Here is a 23,964-nt window from a genome sequence, read left to right as displayed (position 1 = left end):
TAAAATGGTTGCAGTTGGTAAGCAAGTCCAACTTGCAGGAAGAGTACTGTTTGGTAACTTCAGAAAAAGCTAGGATGATAGCAGCTTTGTTTATATTACAATCACTTTTGGAAATTTAAGATGCAAAGATTTGTTTTGGTCCAGGAACCTAACTCAAGAGCAGTAGGATTAAGCATAAGACAGCCAGCTTTCTCCCTCCCTCCATCCTTTCCTTCATATTGAACCCAGGGGTGCCCTCTTTATATTTTAAGACAGGGCTTCACTATGCTACATAGATCTTTACTACATTGCTGAGTCTGGCTTTGAACTGGCGATCCTCCTGCCTCAGCCTCCCAGACCTCTGGGAATATAGGCTTGTGCCTTCGTGCCCAGCTTTGAATGCTGATATCTAGTCAGTTCTAGTTTTGGCCTTAGAAATCAGGTGCTTCTGTTTTAACATCTCCTGAAAGAAGACTTTACCTGACATTTTATACTTTGAAGACACCTTACTTGTATCTGTAACAAATAGGCTTTTGTTATTTTATGGACATTTTAAAAATACTTCTGTTTAACTATGCTTAAATGTTATTAAAACTTGATTTTGCTTTAGGAGCTTTACACCTGGTAAGTTCCTCTGAGAAATGTCATGCTAGACCAAATATAAGTGATGTTTCAGTTCCTAGGTTTTAACAATCTAGGGGGTCCTAATCAGAGCATTGACTTACGTTTGGCATCTAATGTAAATGGGGTAGCCATGTTGAGGGTGGACCAGGGAGCTCTAGTAAGTTGAATAGAGGTAGTGAATAAAGTAGAATTTTTTTCCTCGTGCTTTTTCATAATGTAGTTGAGATCTCTGAAGAAAAGATAACTCCCTCCTGAAAGAACTTGAATATATAATAGAAATTTCATTTTTATCTCAATGTAGCTCCAAGAAAATGAACGGCACCCTGGACCACCCAGACCAACCAGATCTTGATGCTATTAAGATGTTTGTGGGCCAGGTTCCGAGGACCTGGTCTGAGAAAGACTTAAGGGAACTCTTCGAACAGTATGGTGCTGTCTATGAAATCAACGTCCTAAGGGATAGGAGCCAAAACCCTCCTCAGAGCAAAGGTGAGGGCTTTGGGTTTTTACATGTAAGTCCCACCATGTGCCTTTTATCTCTTCTTGCCAGAATGCTTCTGTGATCATTTAGGGGAAAAGACTGTCTTTTTATTAGGAGATCTATTTTCCAATGCAAACACATTTAATAGCTTATAAATAATATTAAGGTAACATGAGAATAATTTGAATTTTAGGTCTGTGCTGTCCTTTGTGAGAACTCTAAATTCAAGAGACAGATCTGTGTGAGTGTCTCATTTGATCTTGGAATGGAGTGACAAAAATAAAAGTCAACCAGCCACGTAAATTTTTTTTAGTGCTTTGACTTGAGTAAGCTGAAAGATACTGTCCATGTACCCAAGGATTTCTTGTTAGTATTATAGAGGCCATTCAGGAAGAACTTGTTTAGGCAACTTGTTTGTTGTAGCTTATAAATGTAGAGGGGAAAAAAAAAATGGCTACCAGAAATACCAGCAGAATGAACATAAGACTGATGGTAGATGGCATTAGTTTTGCTTTATATACACAGGCATGTTCTTATTTTCCAAATGATCAATTTCAGAGTAATTTTTTGTGAAAGCTATTCTGTAGTGCAAATGTAAGCAAGCATGATTGTCATGTTTGAAACTAGCTTACTATATCATAGGATCTTAGAGCAGAGGAATTATTTCTCTTTGTGACATAGTTAACAAAAATGTAAAGTATTGTAGTTTCTGAAAATGACTGGCAATATAACATTCAGTATATTTCAAATCTTAACTACACCATGATTTAAAAAAAAAAAAAAAAAACCTGTTTTTGTATTTTGGTTGTACTGGGGATTGAACCCGGGATGCATGCTAGGCAAGCACTTTTCCACTGACTGAGTTATATCCCTAGCTACTCTGTATTGTATTTCATGGAAATATGGGAGCATCAGAACATTGAAGCCCAAGATTTCCAAGATACACCTTCCCATCCTCCAATAAAAACAAAGAACAAAATTTATAGATTTACAGACAGCATCAAGTGCTATTAAAAGCTTAATTATATTTAATGAGAACTAAAAGTCCCCCTGCCCCCCTCCCCCCATCAAAAAATGTTAAGGGGTCCTTGCTCTTAAGTCATTTTAGAATTTAATGAATGATTTAATGAATGTTTGAGGCATGTGGTAGCTACTGGCGATGATGTAGGGAGAATGACTTATTCTGAGAGTGTAAGGAGAGGAGTTCTAGCACACTACAAACTTTAGGAGTATGGGTTCCTGCCTGTCTGATTTGTGCCTAAGTCTTCTTGCCCAGCTTACTACCCAGAGCTCCAAGTAGGGTGGGTTAAGGGAATGGATATTACCTTTAAGGCAAGCCATCTTTCCAGGGACATTGCACAGGCAACTAAATAGAAGATTTATTTAATATTATTATTAGGAGACTAAATGAAGGAAATAGTTTAAAAATAATTCCAGGACTGGGGTTGTGGCTTACTAGTGGAACACTTGCCTCACATGCATGAGGCCCTGGGTTTGATCCTCAGCACCACATAAAAATAAATAAATAAATATAAATATTAAAAAAAAAAGAATCCCAGTGCCCTAGGTTCTCCTTCTCTCTCTCCTTGCCAGTTTTACGAGACCCAGCCTCCTATTAAAGTTTCACCCTGTCAATGGAAGGAAGAAGTGCTTTAAGAATTGTCAGTTTTCAAAGCACTAGTTTGATTCTGTAAAATCTTGGTTAATTGCAGGGTGCTGTTTTGTTACATTTTACACCCGTAAAGCTGCATTAGAAGCGCAGAATGCTCTTCACAACATGAAGGTCCTCCCAGGGGTAAGACAACTTCTAATACATGACACTGGTAGTTTTGATGCATAGGACATGGTTATACATACCAGGAACACCCTGAAAATCATTTTGGGGATAAGCTAGTTGCTGTGGAATTTAATGTAAATTTAATGTAAAGGGAGCATTTCAAAGAAGATTAGACTGAAAGTAGTTCTCTTACAACCAGTAGTCTTGGATATTTTGACTACCTGACTCATGTTCTTTCTATTCTTACATTTTGCCAGAAAAGATCATGAGGCAGACATGTGTTCAGAGAGAACTCTTATGGCCTTAGTTTTGGCATGTCTTTTAGAGTCTTCATTTATATTTTTGAATGCATCAGTATGTATGTATGTATGTACAGATACTCAGTAACATTCATGGTATGACTTTTTAGATGCATCATCCTATACAGATGAAGCCTGCCGACAGCGAAAAGAACAATGGTAAGAAAGCATACCAAATTTTCCCATTATTTCTTTCTACTTCATTTGCTGTTCTTATGTTCTCTAGATTGAATTGTGCTCCAAGAAACCTAATTTGTCATGGTTTGTTTGTTTTTCCCTTGTAAAATAAGTATAAATAGAGATGAGAGGGCTGGGGTGTGGCTTGGTCTGTGATAGACCACTTACCTAACACATGTGAGGCCCTGGATTCAATCCTCAGCACTGCATGAAAAATAAAAATAAAATAAAGGAATTATGTCCATCTACAACTAAAAATATTTTTAAAAAATAAATGAGACTGGATTTAAAAGTAGGATATCAAAGTAGGGTTGACTGGAAAACATTACAATAACATATTAGAATGATCTGGAATGTCCTTCAAAAATATAATTTCTTATGGGCAGGAAAGGGGAAAATGAACAAATTGGGAAGGAGAACTTAATTTTCTTGAATATCAGAGTTTCCTCAGCTGGCACGCAACAAGGATAAGGCCATGTTCAGCTCTCTCATCAAAATCCCAGTGGGAAGAAGCTGGACAAATTTCAGTCCTCTGGCATGTCTCGGGCATGTCTGGAGATGGACTCAGACCTCAACCCTCAGCTGTAGGAGCTGAATGTCACAGGAGCCATAGAAATTGAAGTTGGTGAGCTGGGGCTGTAGCTCAGTGGTAGAGCTTTGGCCTAGCATGTAGGAGGCGTTAGGGTCAGTTATTACCATATAAAAATAAATAAAGATATTGTGTTCATCTCCAACTAAAAGAAATTGGAAAAAAAAAAAAAGAAAGAAATTGAAGTTTCTCAATTTAAATCTTTCCAGAAAATCTAAGTGAAGCCAGGTACAATGGCACACACCTGTAATTTCAAGGATTTAGGAGACTGAGGCAGGAAGATCACAAGTTGGAGGCCAGCCTCAACAACTTACCAAAATCTGTCTCAAAATTAAAAGGGTTGGAGATTTAGCTCCATGGTAGAATGCCCCTGGGAATAGAAAATCCAAGTAGTACTTGAGTTTGAGAAAAAGTTCAGTGGTAAATCTTTGATCTTTTATATATGTATATAAAAAAGATGTTGATGGACTTTTTATTTTATTAATTTATTTATATGCAGTGCTCAGAATCAAACCCTGGGCCTCACACATGCTAGGCAAGTGCCCTACCACAGAGCCACAACTCCAGGCCACCTTAATTTGGCTTTACCCAACTTGAAATAGCCGAATGAAAATAAGCAAAAGAGTCATGGGTAGCTGGGAGTGGTGGTGCAAGCCTGTAATCCCAGCAGCTCCAGAGGCTGAGGTAGGAGATCACAAGTTTAAAGCCATCTGCAATGGCAAGGCCCTAAGCAACTCAGTGAGACCCTTTCTCTAAATAAAATACAAAATAGGGCTAGGGATGTGGCTCAGGGCTCAGTGGTCGAGTGCTCCTGAGTTCAATCCTTGGTACCCCCTGCCCCCCCAAAAATAGTCATGGTGGTGTAATCCTTGTGGACTTGGACCTACCAAATGAAATTGTAAGCAGGAGAATCTCATGAAACTGGATGGCAGCTGGCTCATAATTTCATTTGGACAAAGCATAGTAGCCCAGAGCAGAGCACAAGGTCAAAACTTATTTATTCATTCATTTACGTGCTTGGGATTGAATCCAGTGGCAGTTGACCACTGAGCTACATCCCCAGTCCTTCATAAAAATGTTTTATTTTGAGATAGTGCCTTACCAAGTTGCCAAGCTGGATTCAAACTGGTGATCCTTCTGCCTCAGCCTCCTGAGTTTCTGGGATTACTGACATGCGTTTACAAGTTGAAACCTTTTTATCCTTGCTCACACTCAGAGGTATTAATTTTGACTTTGCAAAGTTTGAGTTTGAAACTCAAGTGCTAAAGTAAAAAAGTAAAGTCCAAAAAGGTAGGTAGACAGTCTACTCACTGAAAAGTTGATCTCATTCCTCTGGTCACATCAAAGTTGTAATGTTCCTCTTTCTGTAGTATTGTAGTATTTGTAGTATTGCTAGAGAGAACAAACATACCAAAGCAGTTATCTTCATTAATCAGATAAGGTAACTGACACAAATTGGTTAAGTAACTTCAACAAGAGCATGAAGCTGTTAAATTTCATCTCAGTACTTCCAGTTTCATATAATTTTAAGATGTCTCTGGTTAGAAGAAATGTAAAATTATGGGGGTGGGGGGATAGTATGTCTTGGGATCTGAAATGTGGTATGAGGCACAAAGCCAGGTTTCATACCCAGATGATCTAGCTCCTGAGTGTGTGCTCGACTGCATTTTAGTAATAACATTCAAGCCTTTTGTGTTTTACTCTCTTAGCAGTGGAAGACAGGAAGCTGTTTATTGGTATGATTTCCAAGAAGTGCACTGAAAATGACATCCGAGTCATGTTCTCTTCATTTGGACAGATTGAAGAGTGCCGGATATTGCGGGGACCCGATGGCCTGAGCCGAGGTGGTACAATTTAAAAATATATATATATATATATTTAGTTTTTAGTTGTAGTTGGACATAATACCTTCACGTTATTTATTTTTATGTGGTGCTGAGGATCAAACCCAAGGCCTCGCACGTACTCGGTGAGAGTGATCTACCGCTGAGCCACAACCCCAGCCCCCAAGGTGGTACAATTTTAGCTATTAAAGATAATTCTCTTAAATTTGGAGTTTCTTTTTAATTGGCCCAGTGGAAATCAGATTCCTAGCCACCATAGCCCTGTCACCATGAAGAAGTTAGGCCTGCTGCTTTGTTCTGTACATCTGGGTCCTATCAGGCTCCTCCCATGAGTTGATCCCCTTTTGTTTTCCTATCCTCCCTAAGGAGTCAAATCCTGCACTTCAGTGTATTAAAATTTTCTCATTTGGTGCTTAAAGATCTTGATGCCAAAATGGAAACATTTTCTTCTCTCGTTTTCTTTTCTTTCTGTGGGGAACTAGGGGATATGATTCCTTCTTTCTCTCTCAAACACCTTCTTTCCTATCTGTGGTACCCTGGTTTTTCATTAAATCAGTTACTGCACTAGTGTGGCATATCTGTCTCTTCACCAGCTCATGAGCCCTGCCAAAGACAGGGACCACATTTGTATCACTATCATGATAGTTGGCATCATAATAGGGGCTTAGCCAGTTGTCAATAAATGTGTAAATGAATGAATGAGTTATTGACTCTTCTCTTATCAGGTTGTGCATTTGTGACTTTTACAACAAGAGCCATGGCACAGACAGCTATCAAGGCAATGCATCAAGCACAGACCATGGAGGTAGGGAACAGATAGATGTAAAGGGGAAATTCCTTAGCCTGTGAATACTAGGACAGTTCCAACAAAGTTCAGTTACATGTTCAGCATCCAGTTGCCCTAAAACTTAAACAAATGGTTTCTTTACAGTTAATATGTTGGGGAAATAAATAAAATAACACATTGGAGAAGGGTGTGGTGATATGCACCTGTAGTCCCCTTTACTCAGGAGCTTTGAGGTAGAAGGACGGCTTGAACTTGGAGGAGTTTGAGTCCAGCCTAGGCAACATAATAAGATCCCATTTTTAAATAAACAAGTAATAAAATCAACATTGGAAACAGTTGCTCTTTTAATTGCCTTTGGTGCCAGCCTCTATCAGGAAAGTCAAGTGAAATTAGAATACAGTCTGCATATCTTCAGAAAGGAGGATTTTCCCATTCACTCAGAAGGAGGAGTTTGACGCTTTGATTTTTGGTGTTTTCATAGGGTTGCTCATCCCCCATGGTGGTAAAATTTGCTGATACACAGAAGGACAAAGAACAGAAGAGAATGGCCCAGCAGCTCCAGCAGCAGATGCAGCAAATCAGCGCAGCATCTGTGTGGGGAAACCTTGCTGGTCTAAATACTCTTGGACCCCAGTATTTAGCAGTGAGTCTTTGTGGTTTGCTTTCTGCAGACTGTGCAAGCTCCCAGCTGTTTCTTCTTCTGCTATCCCTAGCTAACACACACAGTGGCATTTATAATTTGTGGCATATAGAGATTTTGAGTAAAAATTTAGGCAAAGTGATATTTTTTTCCTATAAATCAGGTTAGTCTGTCTCGCTTTCTTGGTCTCTCTCTGGTCTTGTGTCTTTGCTTATTTCTTGAGGCTTTTCCCACAACTAAAGTGAAATCCTAATTATCTGACTTAAGATTTAGAAATATCTCATGTTTCCCTGTCTCCAAGAGCAAAATTCCTAAGGGAATGTTAACTACCAAGCACCATTTCCCATATATCTACCAGATGTAGAGGGGATCATTAAAATCCTTATTGAGGGCTGGGGCTGTAGTTCAGTGGTAGAGTGCTTGCCTAGCATGTGCGAGGCACTGGGTTTGCTCCTCAGCATCATATAAAAATAAATAAAATAAAGGCACTCTGTCTATCTACAGCTACAAAAAAAAAAAAAAAAAGTTATTATTGAATCTTAAGAGAAAGCTTGATAAATGTTTTCTTCAGTGAACTGAAAGATCAAAAGATTAACATTATGAAGTGAAAATTATAGGTGCGTGCTTAAGCTCACCATATTGTAATAGATTTCCTTTTATTTAATGTTGAGTTTGAATCATATAATCCAAAAAAGTGTCCAGTCCTAGTTTGTTGTTTAGAGTAGGTCTACAATGTGTTACAGGGAGTTACTACTGCTTTAACTCTTAAAATAAGACTTTTAAAACTGTCTTATCTGTGAGTAACCAAAGGTAATGTCTACAGTTATAAATGATAAAACCACTATATTCATATGGATAGTCCATTCATATGGATATCCACATAGAAATAACTAGTGTACTTATTCATTTCTCCTGTTTTTTGTATTGCTGGGGATTGAACCCTGTGCCTTGTGCCATATCTATATGAATATAGATGCAGAATATAGCACTACTTCTGAGCTATATTCTGAGCCCTCTTTCAGATATTATTCTTAATTGAAACAGAGGAAAAGCAGTGATTTCTGTCCCTTAGAACTGAGTTTTGGTTAATTTGATACCTCTGGTTTTCATATTTCTTAAATCTTAGCAGAAATCCTAGTTTATCCTAGCTAGTATTTCTCTGAAGTTAAAAAAATATATATACACACACACATGTGTATATGTTATATTTCAGTAGATTAAATTGTTTCTTAGTGTTAGAACATTGCTTATAAGTTCAGATGATTCAAAAAGATTCATCTTCTGCCAAATGATGATGTTTTGAAAATAAGCATGATAATCCATTTGCTCCTTAGAGTTTTTGATCCACTTTTTAGGGAAAATTCCCGCTTTTGCTGTCATTGCCATACCCAGCAAGTGCATAATGGTATATGCTGAGAGCTGTGGTCTCTTTATTTCAGTTAGACATGATCCCACCCTAAGAGCTCTTCTCATTTAGGGAGGAAATGGAGGTGCCAAGTACATTAGAACAGTTCACCAGTTGGAACTGTACACATTGACCAAGGTATTTAAGAAGAGAAAAATGAAGACATGTGGGTGCTAATGGACTGTGTAAGTGATAGTAAATCATCATTAATTATGAGGTTTTTTTCCTGGAATATGTGGATTTGAACCAACTGAGCTATAATAGACTAGAATAGTGGTTCTTTGTGGAGTTATGGACTCCTTTGAGAAGTAGTAAAAGTTGTGTGTCTTTATTTTTTCTTCTTCCAATTCTCTTTCTGGAAGTTTGTCAACCCTCTGAAATCCATGAACTCTGCCCTAGAAGAATTTATGATGACAAAGGAACTAGGTTGGAAGTTTATAGGAATGGGAAGGTTGTGGTTTGCCATGATACAGAGTATACAGGATAAGGCTGTAGAGTTCCATAAACTCACATTTGTTTTGATGATCACTGAAAGAATATACAGTGAACCTGGTCATGAAATGATCCATCAATCATTTGGTCATCTGCAATAGTAAAGACCAATTTGAAAGGAAAAAAATAAATAGGGTTGGATAGATACATAACTTGGAAGCAATTGATTAGTTATGAAATACTTGGGCAGTGGTAGATAATGATATTTGAATAGTTTTATGGAGTAGAAATCAAGTATCCATATGGAAACACTTTTGGAATAAGATGTGTTGGCCTCACTAAGGAGAGTTTAGGAGAGAGAAACTAGAAATGGCAATCATTTGTACAGATAGTAAGTGCTGTCAACCTTGCAGCTGCTTCAATTTTGCTTATTTCTCTGCACTACTTCTAGCCTTTGCTGTGCTTCATTCTCTTGCCCAGGAACTTGAGTTTAGCTCAGTATCACATGAATATATTATCTTCTGTGCCAGGGCTTTAGCTGTGTTGTATTGTCCTATGCTGCCATAAGTCTTATATTTCCGTTGTGTTAGCTTGGGATCTTGTCTTCGACTTTCTTCTCTCTGGGGGCCTCTGCACTCTTGCTTTGCTGTGCTGTAGAGTTATCCCAGATGCAGAACCAGCCCTCACTCTCACTCTTGTTCTGTTTTTTGGTGTAATGTCTAGCTTTATTTGCAGCTCCTTCAGCAGACTGCCTCCTCTGGGAACCTCAACACCTTGAGCAGCCTCCACCCAATGGGAGGTAAGTGTTTCACTGCTGTGGAGGAGCAGCAGCACCCAAGCCAACAAACCCAGCTGCCAGCAGTCTTGAGAATTTTGCCCCATTGGTGCAAAAAAAAAAAAAGTTCACTCATATATAAAGCCAACCTAAGATGAACATTCTAGAACTCAACTGCCTTGTCTCTGTAAGGTGCCTGTATTGTCAGTACCACATTACTCCTGAGGTTGTCTGCTGCCTCCCATCACTTTAAATTACTGTTGAGGAGAAAAATGGAAAATTGCTGCTGTTGGCACCTAGGGACTATCTGTGGCCATTCTGTCTGATAAGGAGAAAATTGTAGGATCTCTTGATTTCTACAGTAAAGTAATTTTCAGTGACTCCGAAGAAAGGCCAAGGATGGCTTCCATGCAGATGACTTAATCTGAGACTGCTAGAACTGAGACAGTTAGTTGACCTGTGTGGTCCTATACATGTTATTTTGTAGGGGAATTCCTGTTTTTTTTTTTTTTTTTTTTTTTTTTTTTTTTTGTTATGGTACATGGAAAACTTAAATGAAAAATACCGGGGTTTATAACAACATGGGGCGCTTCAACACATCTGAGCCTGCGCCTTCAGAAAGGTCAGTGAAGGTAGGGAGTAGGGCATTTCCAAAGCTGCCTATGCTATATCTTCTGGCAAGATAAGGCTGAGCAAGTACATTTGAGAAAGGGGTAGTTGGCAGTGAACTGCATTTTGCATTTGAAAATTTTTCATGGTGGTTCATATTGTTCTAGGGAATGCTGTTTTGAAAAGTTAGTAGATTCTAATCTGTATTGTGTTTTTATTTTTACTTCTTCCACCTCTTCCTCTGAACTACGTTTCCATCATATAGTAAATGGTTGGCAACATTTACACCACGATTCAGGTTTCTCCTCTCAACTACAATATCTGGGTTCTGCTTTCAGGTCTTTCCATCTTCTGATGATGATTAATCTGCTATGGGAGTGGCAGTGGGTTATTTTTTTTATTGTCGTTGTTGTTGTTGTTTTCTCCTCTTGATGTTATCATACATGTTCTCTCCTGTCATTCCTCCTGGGCCTTTTGGGTCTATTCTGTGTTTTCCGCTTATTCCTTGTTCCCCTCCATTGCACAGAGCAAGTCCCCTGTAAAGTTTGAGCGATGGTCTTAGATGCAGTCCCATTCTGTACCATGGTTGGCATTGTTGTTTCCTTGGGTTCCTGGCCTCATGGTAGGCTGCACACACATTCTTCTTTCAGTCTCCTGATTGCCCACCCCTTTATTAATGCTTACATGGGGTGCTATGCCATTGAATTAATTCTTCTCTGAATAAATTATAAAGTATTCAAGTTTCTTTCTTCATTATCTTCTATTTATTTTTTTATTTTTATTTTTTGGAGGTGGGGTATGGGTGTTGTGGGTTGAACCCAGAGCCTGACACATGCTAAACATTCCGTCTACTACTGATTTACATCCTAAGCAATTTGTTTTCTTAATGAGTGGTATCCTGGGCACAGTGGCACATGCCTGTAATCCCAGCTACTCCGGAGGCTAAGGCAAGGTCAAGGTGAGACCTGTCTCAAGTTTAGAAGAAATAAAGATGGGGATGTAGCTTGGTCGTAAATGGTTTCTGGGTTCAGTCCTTAGTACCTACCTGCTCCCCCATCCCAAAAAAAGGATATCTGATTTTTTTTTTTTTTTAAGCCCTATAATTTTGCTAGTAAGGCTTATCTGGTTCTTTATCTGGGACCAACCTTCTGTCATTGCTGGAGTAGATATTATAAACCCTTATCTGCTGGCTAATCTCTTGCTTTGAATGTTGCAGGGTTAAATGCAATGCAATTACAGAATTTGGCTGCATTAGCTGCTGCAGCTAGTGCTGCTCAGAACACACCAAGTGGTACCAATGCTCTCACTACATCCAGCAGTCCTCTCAGTGTACTCACCAGTTCAGGTAAGCATGATATAGGAACTATTGTGCCATTGTGTGCCTTGGGCAGATCTTCTGTTTTGAAAGCAGAGTCCAAAGAGAAGGCTATATCATCCTGGAAAAGAGTTACTACCTATATTCAGAGGAGATGGATTATGAACAACAGATTCTCAAATGTCTTTTTCTGACTCAAGAAAAATCTTATAATTTTTAATGTGCTGTAACTATCATTTGTCTTTGTCCTACAAGGACACTTATCAGTATTAGTAACTGAAACCTTTGCAAATAGAATAGTTGAATAGTATCCCTTTTGTGATTCTATTTACAAAAATAGGCAAGTAATGGCTTGCGCTTAACTTCTGGATTTCTAATAGCAGGGTCTTCACCTAGCTCCAGCAGCAGTAACTCTGTCAACCCCATAGCCTCACTTGGAGCCCTGCAGACATTAGCTGGAGCAACAGCTGGCCTCAATGTTGGCTCTCTGGCAGGTAAGGGGCAGCCCCTGGTTGTCATCAGGCCATTTCTTGTGTAGTAGCATATCTTAAAGCAACCATGGTAGGGGCACCAATAGAATTGTTGGAGTGGCCTAAAAAGGTTAGAAATAACCATGGGATTTCAAATGTGACATGAGTAAAATCCCATCTCTGTCCCTTACCTAGCTGTAGAAGGATTCTTAAGAAGTTAAGTGAAGACGGGCATGGTGGCATACACCTGTAATTTCAGCTACTTGAGAGGCTGAGGTAGAAGGATATGAAGTCAGAGCCAGCCTGTTCAACATAGAGAAACCCTTTCTCAAAATAAAATATAGATTCCTGGGGATGTAGTTCAGTGGTAAAGCACTTGCCTAGAATGAGTGAGGCCCTGGGTTCAATCCTGCCCCCAAAGGGTAAGTAAAGTGCTAATGGGCATTGCTTAATGTAGTGCCTGGCAACATAGAATCTACCCAGTAAACAACGTTAACTGCGGTTTTGATGATAGGCTTTACCCACATCTTATTATAGATCACATGTAATCCTTTTAGTCCACAACCCTGGGATTCTTGTTTTACTAAATTCCAGCTCTATATTAAAAAGTGGCAAAATAGCCAAAGAGTCTGGCATGTTTAGGTGGCATCAGAGTTCTTCCAAAGGTTGGAAGAAAGTAATGGGGAGAGCCACGCCTAGGTATGGTATATTTTAAATGTTCACATTAGCAGCAACAACTGACAAATGCCCTAAAATCAGACCAGTCAGTTGAGTATTCCTTAGGGAGAAGCTAAGACAGAGAGGAAAGGGCAAATTCGGGGTTTTCCCTATTCTAGGTGTCTCAAGTATACCTGTCTTTGGCATCAGAGGAGTCTTTCTTGTATATTAATCCTGTTTTTTTCCAACCAAGGGATGGCTGCTTTAAATGGTGGCCTGGGAAGCAGTGGCCTTTCCAATGGCACTGGGAGCACCATGGAGGCCCTCACCCAGGCCTACTCGGGTATCCAGCAATATGCTGCTGCAGCGCTTCCCACTCTGTACAACCAGAATCTCTTGACACAGCAGAGTATTGGTGCTGCTGGAAGCCAGAAGGAAGGTAAGTGCCAAGGGAAATTAGGGGTGGGGCTGGACATATCTCTCCCTCTGCACTAGAACTAAAAGGCAGGGCAAAGGTTGCAAGGTGGTTAGAACACTTTTCTGACCAATGACAAGAGTAAACTGAAAAACATTGCAAAGTGTGATATTTTTGGAGTGTTTTCTGGGTGTAACTTAAGACAGATCCTCTGTACACCCTCCTGGGGTAAGGGTTATAGTTTTTAACTAAAGAAACAAATACTGGCCTTATTGCTTCTGAAATCATTTGAAAAGAATCTGTTTTTGTTAGGATGTCATCTCTCTGGGTTGTACATCTGTCAAAGTATCTTCTGTCCAGGTGTCCCTTTTAGTTATATCATTTGGTATTTTTTTCCTTCACTTTCTGATCAATGCTTGTTCTAATTGAGGAGAAACTGAGAGGTGATGGGACCAAAGAAGTTATAGCCAATGGGTTGAGAAAGTGGCAAGTCTGTACTTTGACATAATGGAAGTAAATTTGATTTCAATGAAATTAAATTTAGAAGCTTTCCAGACAGAGGCCTGATGATGATTTGTAGAACTAGAAAGTTCTGCTGTCTCCTTAGTGCCTGGATTTGGCAGGGTTTTTTATAATCACAAGCCAGCAAAGTTTAAGCACTAAAGTAGGAAAGATAAAAGTATCCTGTAGCCCCAAGGAGTTCTGCTCTAATCCCTCCTCATCACCTCCTCTGAATTAGATACTTCTCTGCCCTGGGGATGTGGCAGTGGGGAAATACTCTGAAATTAGAACCAGTATTTTAGTGGAAATTACAGAGATAAACAATAAAAAAGTTGAAAGCATGACATGTTTTAGATGGCTCTATGAAGAGTGACCAGTAGAATAGTGCCAGAGCATTGCATGTTATGACGAATAGCCAAAGAAAGTCTCTAAATTGACATTTAAATAGAGATCTGAAGGAAGTAACCCAAAGGAGTATCTAGAGAAAGAATAATGGGGAGAGGGGAAACTGCAAGTGCAAAGGCCCTGAGGCGGTCACATTGCACCTTATTCTATCACAGCAGTGAGGAGGCCAGGATCATTGGAGAATGACTGGATGCAATTCTGATAAAATCTGTTTGGTTAGAAAGTCACTGAGTGTAAGTGGTTGGATAAAGAAAGCATGTTCTGATTTTTAGCTCAATGTTAATCAGGCATATTTTTTAAAAATTCATTTTACTGGTCTGGAGATGTGGCTTAAGCGGTAGCGCACTCGCCTGGCATGCGTGGGGTGCTGGGTTCGATTCTCAGCACCACATAAAAATAAAATAAAGATGTTGTGCCAACTGAAAACTGAAAAATAAATATTAAAAAAAAATTCTCTCTCTCTTCTCTAAAAAAAAAAATTTTTTTTTTTTCATTTTACTGCTGAGTACAGTGGCATGCTCCTGTAATCTCAGCTACTCAGAAAGCTGAAGCCGAAGGTTCACAAGTTCAAGGCCAGTCTTGGCAACATAACAAAACTGTCTCAAAAAATAGAGTGGGCTGGGGCCATAGCTCAGTGGTAATGCACCTCTGGATTCAATCTCTAGTACAGAAAGTTTATTTTTACATAGGCACAATTTCTACATGGCTAAGTTACCCATATTGGTATATAGATCTATGAACTTTGACAAATACATATAGACATACAGCCACCACCATCACAAATGTAAGCCAGTTCCATCATCCTTCACGCACTTTTGTAGTCATTGGCTGCTCCCACTCTTTATTCTCACAACAACTAGCGTGCTTGCCCTCTCTATAGTTTGTAGACATAGTTTTGTACCTTGTTTCGATTATAAGTTTTCTGCCTCCTTATCTTGTTCCTCTGTGGCCTCAGTCTCTATTTTTCTGCTCCATAAAGTTCTTCTCTCTAGGGAAAGGAGCATAGCTAACCATGGGGGAAAAAAACTAATCCAGTGATTGCCCTTTGCTTCCCTGCCTTATGTTTGGAGAATTTGTTTAGCTCCCTCAAAGAATCTCTGTTTTTTGGGATCATAATTGTTTTGACATAGGTTAAAGGAATGAAAGAACATTGATGCAGGGTGATGAGCATGCTTGACACTGACACTTTTCTAATCATTGGGTATTTTGAAGGTCCAGAAGGAGCCAATCTGTTCATTTACCACCTGCCCCAGGAGTTTGGAGATCAGGATCTGCTGCAGATGTTTATGCCCTTCGGGAATGTCGTGTCTGCCAAGGTTTTTATAGACAAGCAGACAAATCTGAGCAAATGTTTTGGTATGTTACTTCCCTTCTGGTGTTAGGGTGGGATTAAGTTTTTCACTACTGAGAAAGACAAGGGGAAAAGCTGGATTTGAGTTTGGGCTGGTGTTTAAGTTAGTCTTGGGCAGATCACCTGACCACTTTTTGAGCTTCAGTTTTCCCATATCTGTTAGGAGGTAATGATTTCTGCCCATAGTACTGCTCCAAAAGGAAAACTAATTTATGAAAAATGGCTTGCAGAAGATCTTAAAGTACTATATAAATATCAGATGGTACTATTATTAAGAATCTAACTTATGGGCCATATGTGGTCATGCTCATCTGTCATCCCAGGAACTTGGGAGGCAGAGTCAGGAGGATCTTTAGTTCAAGGCCATCCCCAGCAACTTAGCAAGAGACCCTTTCTCAATAAAATTTATCAAGGGCTGGGGATGTAGCTCAGTGGCAAAGTGTTCCTGGGTTCAATCCTCAATAGCAATAAAATTTAAAAATATTAAGAGCCAGGCATGATGGCACACATCTGTAATCCCAGCAGCTTGGGAGGTCAAGGCAAGAGGATTGTGAGTTCAAAGCCATCATTAGCAATTTAGGGAGACCCCAAGCAACTTAGGGAGACTCTATTTCAAAATAAAATATTTAAAAAGGGCTATGGATATGGCTCAGTGGATAAACACCTTTGGGTTCAATCCCCTGTACCACCAAAAAATAAATTTAAAGAAACCTAATTTATTTCATGTAATATTGTTTCCAAAGTGTATGTCCCTGCTGAGAAAAATTGGGACTTGAGACTTAAGCACATAAAACATCTCTTGCATAAGGAAGACTGAGACTCCTTGCCTCATCGTGTCCCTCACGTAGATTTCTGCTTGGACACACAGGTTTTGTAAGTTACGACAATCCTGTCTCGGCTCAAGCTGCCATCCAGTCCATGAACGGCTTTCAAATTGGCATGAAGAGGCTTAAAGTGCAGCTCAAACGTTCGAAGAATGACAGCAAGCCCTACTGAGCGTGCTCCCCTCTGAGACTGGAGTGAGAGGGTCTTCTGGTAAGTGGGGGAGGAGCACCCTTAATGATTCGAAGCCCTAAGGCTGTGTGTTGACAGCCCTGGACCCTGATCCCTGCCACTCTCGCAGGCACAGCTTGCCCTGAAGACTCGGCTACTGCCTTCTGTGGGAGTTTCGCTTCGTACAGAGGACAAGTTTGTGCTTTGGTTTCCAGTGTTTTACTTTGGAGTTTAGGTGCCATATCCTGAGTTTCTTTTTTCTGCCCCCTCCTTTATTTAAAGTTTGCCGTGTTTGTAACCAGTGTGTGTTGAGAAGGACCAACACCAAACCAGCCTGGGGGAAGGGAATGGGGAAATGTTTTTAAAAGATAATGATCAGAATTTTCCCCAAACCACCCCAACAGAAGACTAAAAGTAAAACAAAAAGTTGACCCTCAGAATCTCCCCAAGTGCAAGGGTGAGTGAAATGAAAACTGACATCCAAGAGTTGCAGGGGTGGAGTGGTGGGTTGGCTTTGGAGGAGAGGGGGTGATTTGACACCTAATGCTTTGGCAACTGGAGTCAGAAACACTTCCACGGCTGCCTTCTGTACAAATATTTTTTGCCACCTTTTGTTCAGATTCTTGCCCTGGATTTCTGCCTCCTTTTTTTCTAAAAGGTGTCACCAATTCTCTGGAAATAAAGCACCTCTTAAATTAGCCTAACATGCAAAAAGCAGGGAGACATCACTCATTGCTGTTCTTCCCTGACCACCACTGCTGTTGGATTGCCCCACCTAGCTGGTGGCCATTTGGGATTAGCAGCCAAAGAGGTCATTTTTATTTTATTCCAACCTCAAATTATATAGGGGCCCATTTCCAAGAGCTTTCTTGAAAGAAGGCCTCTGTGGAAGACATTGCCTAGTTTTCTTCTTCTAGTTCACCACAGCAAGGAACATCATCACCCCCATCCCAAGCCACAATTTTCTCATGAGGGCAAATCCAAAAAAGTCTTGCAGCATCTTGCTGAAGGGGGCACCTCTCCTGGGCAGAGTGATCAAAAGCCATCTAGTTGGAGGAAGAGGAGCTTGCTTCTTAATATACCTGAATCAGAAGGTCCCTTCAGATCAGGATGTCACATTTGCCAGTGGCCAGAACTTAATACTTAAGAACATGAAGAGGTCCATGCTTGCCTCTTTGAATGAGGTGTCCCAAAGGTAGTATTCCCACAGAGGTCTGGCAAGCCCCTCTTCTAACCACTCCAGCCCTATCTTCTGCCCTTGGGGACAGAGGAGACAACAGGATGTTTACAGCCTCCATATGGATTTAGTGTTCATTTACCTCAGTATTACTGTGTTCATTTTGTCCTCATGCTTACAGTTAGCTCCCTGCTGCCTCCCACAGGTCTCACTCCAGCTCTTGCCTATGACCCACACAGCCTCTGGGCTCTGCCTCTGCTCTGTGAAATGCTGTGGGGGTGGAAAGCCAGGAAGGACATGCTGTTGGGAATGTGCACCTGGGCAGAGGTAGCCCCATTAGGATATGACTATCAGCCACAACCAGGGACTGGGTCCCTGAGTCCCTGGAAGCTTACACCTCACAAATGAGTCCTGACCCCTAGAAGCAGAGATCAGAGTAATGTGGTTGGTTTGCTATTAAGTTGGATGGGGGCTCTCTCATTGTCATGCTGTCCCTGTGGGTAACAGAGATTGACTGTCTTGCTGTTGTACAGTTAGTTCGTGCTGTTGGATTATCCCATTGAAACTGGGACGGCTGTTCCCTTCTCATAGTGATAACTTGGGTCTGTTGTCCTCTTAAGAAACGAGAAACATACACTTCTTAAGCTGAACCACGTAAACTTGAATTCTGCGCACTGGGAGAAATGTGTCCTGTGTTTCAAAGGATAAAACTGTTCTAAAGGCTTCCAGGGTCATGATGGGATTTTTTTAAATAAAGCAAAAAAAATAAATAAAAAGAAAAAAGAAAAAAGAAAAAAAAAAGAAAAAATGCTAGGTTGGGGAGGCGCTGTTCTGAAACCCAACCGGCTGGAACCAAGAATGTCGTTTCTATTTTTATAGAAGTTTTATACAGCTCCGGGGTGGAGAATATTTATTACCTAAATTATATCTCTGGAAAAGGCCAGGATTTTGTAGAATCCAGAATGTGATTGTTGTACACACAGGGTGCTGTGTATGATCGAAACTACTGACTTTCTGTGGCCGATTGCAGCCCAGCTAACCTGCCCGAGGGGAAGGTGTTAATGCTGTGAATTGGCAGAGGAGAGAGCTGTGCTCCACAGGGTGCTGCCGGTGCTGTGCTCCCTAACCTTCTGTTCTGTCTTCCTTCTTGGCCAGAACTCCATTCCCTTCCCCCTTCTCCCTTTTTCCTTATCCCTGCCCCTCCCCCATTTCATCATTTGTCCATGGATTTGTTCTGGGCTCTGGGACCTTATGAAACGACTTTGCTAATGACATGAGGCAAAGGTGCAATCCACTGCCTTTGATACAGACCCTGAGGCTTCATACCTGGTTTTGGTTCTCTTTTTGTAAGAGGAGCACATGCCCCAGCAGGGTCCTGGGCTGCTAAGGCAGCCAGCTGGTGAGATCATGCACTTCTGTTCTCTCCTCCCTCTGCCCAGTGCGTTTGCACCGCAGCAGCACTGCCCTTGAGTACAGTTCTTTCCCCAGGCCAAAGATGGTTTTGTGAAGAAGCTGCTCCCCTACAAGTCTCATGGTGTGAAAGGGCTCAGCTCAGCTCAGCTCAGCTGGGAGAGTGGAGAGACTCGCAGTCAAGTCTTAAGCAATCCTTTTCTGTTGTGTGGAGGTTTCACTTACAATGTGTTTTTTGTTTTGTTTTTTTTTTGTTTTGCTGTCGTTTTGTTTCATACTTGGGTTACATCATGAAATTGATTTGCCTTGAATGCAGCCAGACCACTGTCTCTCCTGGGTTCCGTTTGAGTGGCCAGGACCTGTGTGGAAGCTAAGGGCTTGGATTTCTGGGAACAAAGGGCGGTCCCCATAGGTTTCGAGCAGAAATCCTGTCCCTCTACCATAAAGAATCTTCCCCACCCCAGCCAGTGTCTTCTGCTGCCCCCTGCCCCACTGAGTTTTGGCCCGGGAATGGGAGAAAGGCCGAGAGGCCCTGTTCCCCAAGAGACATTCTCTTATATGTTGAGTGCTTCGTGGGAAATCCAAGCCTTAGGTTCCCTTCTGTCTCTGGCAATTGGATGTTTTCTTGGTGTTCTCCATGTCCTTTTTGACTTTTCCCTGTGTCCATTGTTAGCATGTGCAAAAGTTCCCTGTCATTACCCACCCCCTGCCCCATCCCGCCTCCTCATTTCAGGGCTGTACACACAGTGAGTGTCCTGTTCTCTCTCTCTGTTTGGATGTATTGCTCTGTGTAACTCAGTGGGTCTCCCTCTTTCTGGTTTGTTTTTTTTTCTAGATTCCTGCCGTTTGTTCATCGTTGTGCCTAAAGCATGTCGATGTGGCGTCAAGTACATCGTCCAAATCCCTGTCTCTTCAGCTTCTCTGATGCTTGAACTCTCACCTTTGACCTTGTGTTGACCTTTGATGCTGACGTGTATTTTTATTATGTTTGTTTCTTTCTTTGTTTTTTTCTTTTTTCTTTCCTTTTTTTTTCCCTTTTGTGCTGCCAAAATTGGTTTTGCTAGAACGACTGCTGAAGGGGAAATATTTAAACTTGCATTTGAATATAAAAAAATCTATTTTTCTAGAACTTCATAAGATAACCACTTGATTTTGTGATTCCAATTCTTTGTAATTGTCTTCAGAGCAGCCCTACTAGCACATACCGCGTGGTGTTTGTATTTCTGTGAACACACAGCCAGTCCGTTTCTAGGCTTTGTTTCTCTGTGTGCTTAGTTTTAAAGACAACTTTGAAGTAAACAATGAAATAAACGATGTCACTAAAACCTTTGAGGCTCCTGAGCACATTTTGCTGACATAGTTTGTGGGGCTTGAGGAGACGCATGTGTTGCTTTTATTTTTGTTTTTCTGAGTTCTCAACTGCAGCAAACACCTGAACCCCCCACCCCTTCCTTTCTGACTGCAGTTTGGGCCCCAGCCAGCCCTTTTTCTTTTTTCTTTTTCTTCTTTTGTGGTTGTTCCCTGGAGCCACCCTGCGGGGAGCTTTGGCTCCCTCTTGCCCCTTCCCTCAGCCCCACAGGGCTCTCCTCCATACTTGTTCCTACAGTCTCCACAGCAAAATGTGATGCTTTTTGTTTTGTTTTGTTTTGTTTTTGTATTGTTTTTGTTTTGAAATTTTTTCTTTCCTACTAAGATTATGCCCAGAAAAAAACAAGTTTTGCATGTGTCCTGCTGTTTCTTCACACCTTCGTATATATCACCTTCACCTCTCTGTTTTCTATAGTTTGTGCAAAAACTGACCGATTTAAAAGGGTTTCAAAGAAGCTGTTTTAAATTGTTGTGGGGTTGATTTTTTTTTTTCAAGATTGTACTGTTTTATTTTGAAGTGGCAACTTTCTCCTCTATTGCCCTTAGAGTGTTTGCCTGTGCACTTAGACTGTCACCTCATGCGGCCTCCAGGTCTCAGCAGGGCTCCCAGGAGGCTGGCTGCTCTGCTCAGGAGTGGGAAGACCCAAGAAGCAGAGCTGGAACCCGAAGGTGGCTATGGGTGGACAGGAGGCTTAGCACAGTAGGGCTAGCACCCAGCAGAGGGAGGGTGCTCCTAACCACCAGAGGATGCCGTCTGCACACTAAGCGGCTATACATCTGCTGCGCTTTTCCTAGGTGACAAGCACAATACTACAGTCTTCACACTGTTTACAGCCCTGGGCACAAACCACCCCATACTGGCTCTTCACCACAGCTCTGCTCTTGCTTAGCTAGTGGGGTGGGGATAAGGGCGGGGATTTGTTTTTTAAATTGGGTGAAGAGCCAAATAGCTACTGTCCCTGGGTGCCAGGCCAGCTAGTTCTTTGGTTCCCTGAGGGGAACTTTCCCTCTTCTCTTGTGGCACCATCCAGCCTCAGGGTCTTGAGGACTTGAGGAAGAATGTGAATGGAGGGGGAGAGGCCAGAGGAGATGAGAGGGCAGGGGTGGATCTGTGGAGGGATAGCAGGGAATGAGTTTATAGCAGATCCCACCCAGACCTACATGCTGGTGGGAAGAAGAGCTGAGAAGCAGAATTGTCCAGGGAAGGGTGGCAAGGTACAGCAAGAGACCTGGGGGTGGGTGGGTTAGAAGCACTGTTTAGCATCGTTCACACTGGGGTTGAGGGAAAAAGGGATCCTGTCAGAATTTCTGCTCTGGGACCCAGCAGGTTGCCCAGTATTATGCTTGAGGCCACTCTTACTAGGAGGAAAGGGCAGCCAAGCGGAGGCCCAGTGTATGGTAGGCTGCTTAATTTCCTGGAAGGGGTGATTGGATGGAAAAGGCCAGAAGTCCCAGCCTGAGAGACTGCTGTGCACCCCACAGTCTGACTGCACAGAGCCGCCTCTGTTGGCAGGAGGCACTGAGGCTCCCCTTCCTGTGTATTGAGAAGCCTTGTTTGCCAATATATTTTGCTTTCAATTCCAAGAGGAGCTCTGGGAAAACCTGTGGATAAAACCAAATGCCAAACTTTGGACGTTGTTTCCTTTTCTCTCTCTGATTGTTTTAATTGTTCTGTGGTGGTTTTAATGGATTTGAGACCCTGGAGCGGCAGCTGCCTTTCTGATTTCCAGCTGCTTTTTGTGAATAATTTAAAAAGAAAAAAAAAAGAAACTTTACATTTTGGAGACAAACCTGTGTGAGTTTTTTATTGGTACAAACGTTGTATTTAACACTAGGGGTTTTGTACAGTTTTTTGCCTTTTCTACTAGAAAACAATGTAAAGTGATTTCACAATGTGAAGAGAAAAAAAAATTGCCACTATGACCAAACGCACAGTCTGTTCTGCAGCAACAACGGGATTCAATCAACTCAAAGTCGTGATTCAGCCGTAGAAATGCTTTTCCTTGACCTTGTTTGAGCTTTCCTTTCTTTCCTGTTTGATTTGCAAAAGAAAATGTCTTTTTTGTGTGAACTTGTGTTGTACTCTGTAGAAAATTATGGATTTTACTTTAATGGTTTAAATAAAGGCAAGAAGAGCCCTTATTGCTTTTCTTACCTAATCACAGAGTTTGTGTAGTGGATTAAAAAAGAAAAAAAAATTGTTACAAGTTTGGAGCAAGGGAGTATGTGTTTAAAAGGACTCTCCTTCCTTTTTTTGTGTGTTTTTCCTTTTGTCCCAATGGGGAACCTAAATCTGTTTTAATTGCACAGACACACGGACAAAAAGTCATTTTGTATCTGCCAAGTGTGGTACCTTCCTTTGTTTATTTGCTATTAAACTGTTTGAGAAGAACTGATGCTGTCTTCAAGAGTTTTTGATTGCTGGGGATGGATGGGGATCCCTAGAGGGCTGGGGTTGGTGGTGTTCCTTACACAAAGCAGACGGGTGGTTTTATCTTGATGGTGTGCAGCTGAACCCACCAAAGGACCCAAAGGAAAACGTAATGTATCTTAAGAACACTGCCTGCTTGGTATTCTTTTGTGTTCTGCAGGATCGCTGCTGATATGGAAACATCTTAAAACTTTTGGGCAGCCTTAATTCTCTTGTGCTTCTTCCATTCTCAATAGTGGCTCCCTATCACAGAACTGGTCTATACCCACTATTGCCGAAGTCCCTCTTTTGGTGCTTCATAGTCCCTGAGAGTTAGTAGTGGCCAGCACAAATCCCATACCTTGGCTGCCTGGGCCTTCCTCTCTAGACCTTTGAGGCACTGGCCCAAAGCAGTTACTCTTCTTTTATTCCTTCAGTTTATAACTCGGTGATTCCAGATCTCTCCCCAATTAAGGTCCTACACCTGGGGCTCCCCTTAGACCTCTGAGAACTCAGGTTCAGTTCTCAGGAGTCTCAAGCCCTCTAGCTAAGAATAATCCTTCTCTTCCTTGTCCAGTCCTTTATTGCCACTGCTGTCCTCACGTGGAGACCTCTGGTTGGGTCAGGCCTTAACCCGTCCTCGCTTTCCTTCCAAGTGGGGTGAATCTGAGGAGTAGCATTCCTCAGTGGGGGTGCATCACGTACTAGCTGTGATGTGTTCTGTGAAGTAAGAGTTCTGACCACAGATTTGGGGGATACTCTCTTGCCTTCTAGCACCTAGTGGCATATTCAGGACTCTGAGAAATCAGACACTAAAGGAACCTCTTAGGTTTGATTTAATCCAGTATCTCCCAGACTGAACCCTGTTTAATATTATCCACTTGCACCCCTCAAAAATTTGGTGGTTGTGGACCTTAAAAGATCTTGTCAACTGAATTGGGAATGTAGCTCAGTGGTAGAACACTTCCCTGGCATGCATGTGTCCCTGGGTTTGAGTCCCAATGCTGCACACATATACACACACCAAAGAAAAAGAAAAAAGATTTTTGTCAACCAAAGTTTCTTTTTAGTTGC

The 23,964-nt window shown here is 41.4% G+C and overlaps 1 protein-coding gene across 16 annotated transcripts in view; it reads left to right on the top strand.

Moving 5' to 3' along the window:
- CELF1 (CUGBP Elav-like family member 1) overlaps positions 1-22,876 on the top strand; it is an 83,972-nt gene extending 61,096 nt beyond the window's left edge. For 8 of the 16 annotated variants that reach the window (XM_081279555.1, XM_081279551.1, XM_081279550.1 and 5 more), the window contains 13 exons: positions 905-1,092; positions 2,797-2,879; positions 3,271-3,319; positions 5,636-5,770; positions 6,496-6,575; positions 7,039-7,200; positions 9,758-9,833; positions 11,635-11,763; positions 12,114-12,227; positions 13,114-13,299; positions 15,394-15,537; positions 16,401-16,567; positions 19,948-22,876. In XM_081279555.1, the coding sequence (XP_081135681.1) occupies positions 905-1,092; positions 2,797-2,879; positions 3,271-3,319; positions 5,636-5,770; positions 6,496-6,575; positions 7,039-7,200; positions 9,758-9,833; positions 11,635-11,763; positions 12,114-12,227; positions 13,114-13,299; positions 15,394-15,537; positions 16,401-16,528 (1,474 nt within the window). In that variant the 3' untranslated portion in view covers positions 16,529-16,567; positions 19,948-22,876. Of the gene's footprint in view, positions 1-904; positions 1,093-2,796; positions 2,880-3,270; positions 3,320-5,635; positions 5,771-6,495; positions 6,576-7,038; positions 7,201-9,757; positions 9,834-11,634; positions 11,764-12,113; positions 12,228-13,113; positions 13,300-15,393; positions 15,538-16,400; positions 16,568-16,655 lie in introns of all 16 variants that reach the window. The other 8 variants (XM_081279549.1, XM_081279563.1, XM_081279560.1 and 5 more) reach the window with 8 other exon arrangements.
- Positions 22,877-23,964: the final 1,088 nt, after the last annotated feature.

This window comes from Spermophilus citellus (assembly GCF_964194105.1).
Source record: "Spermophilus citellus genome assembly, chromosome: 2".
NCBI classification, from domain to species: Eukaryota; Metazoa; Chordata; class Mammalia; order Rodentia; family Sciuridae; genus Spermophilus; species Spermophilus citellus.
This window is presented reverse-complemented; position numbering and strand designations above follow the sequence as displayed.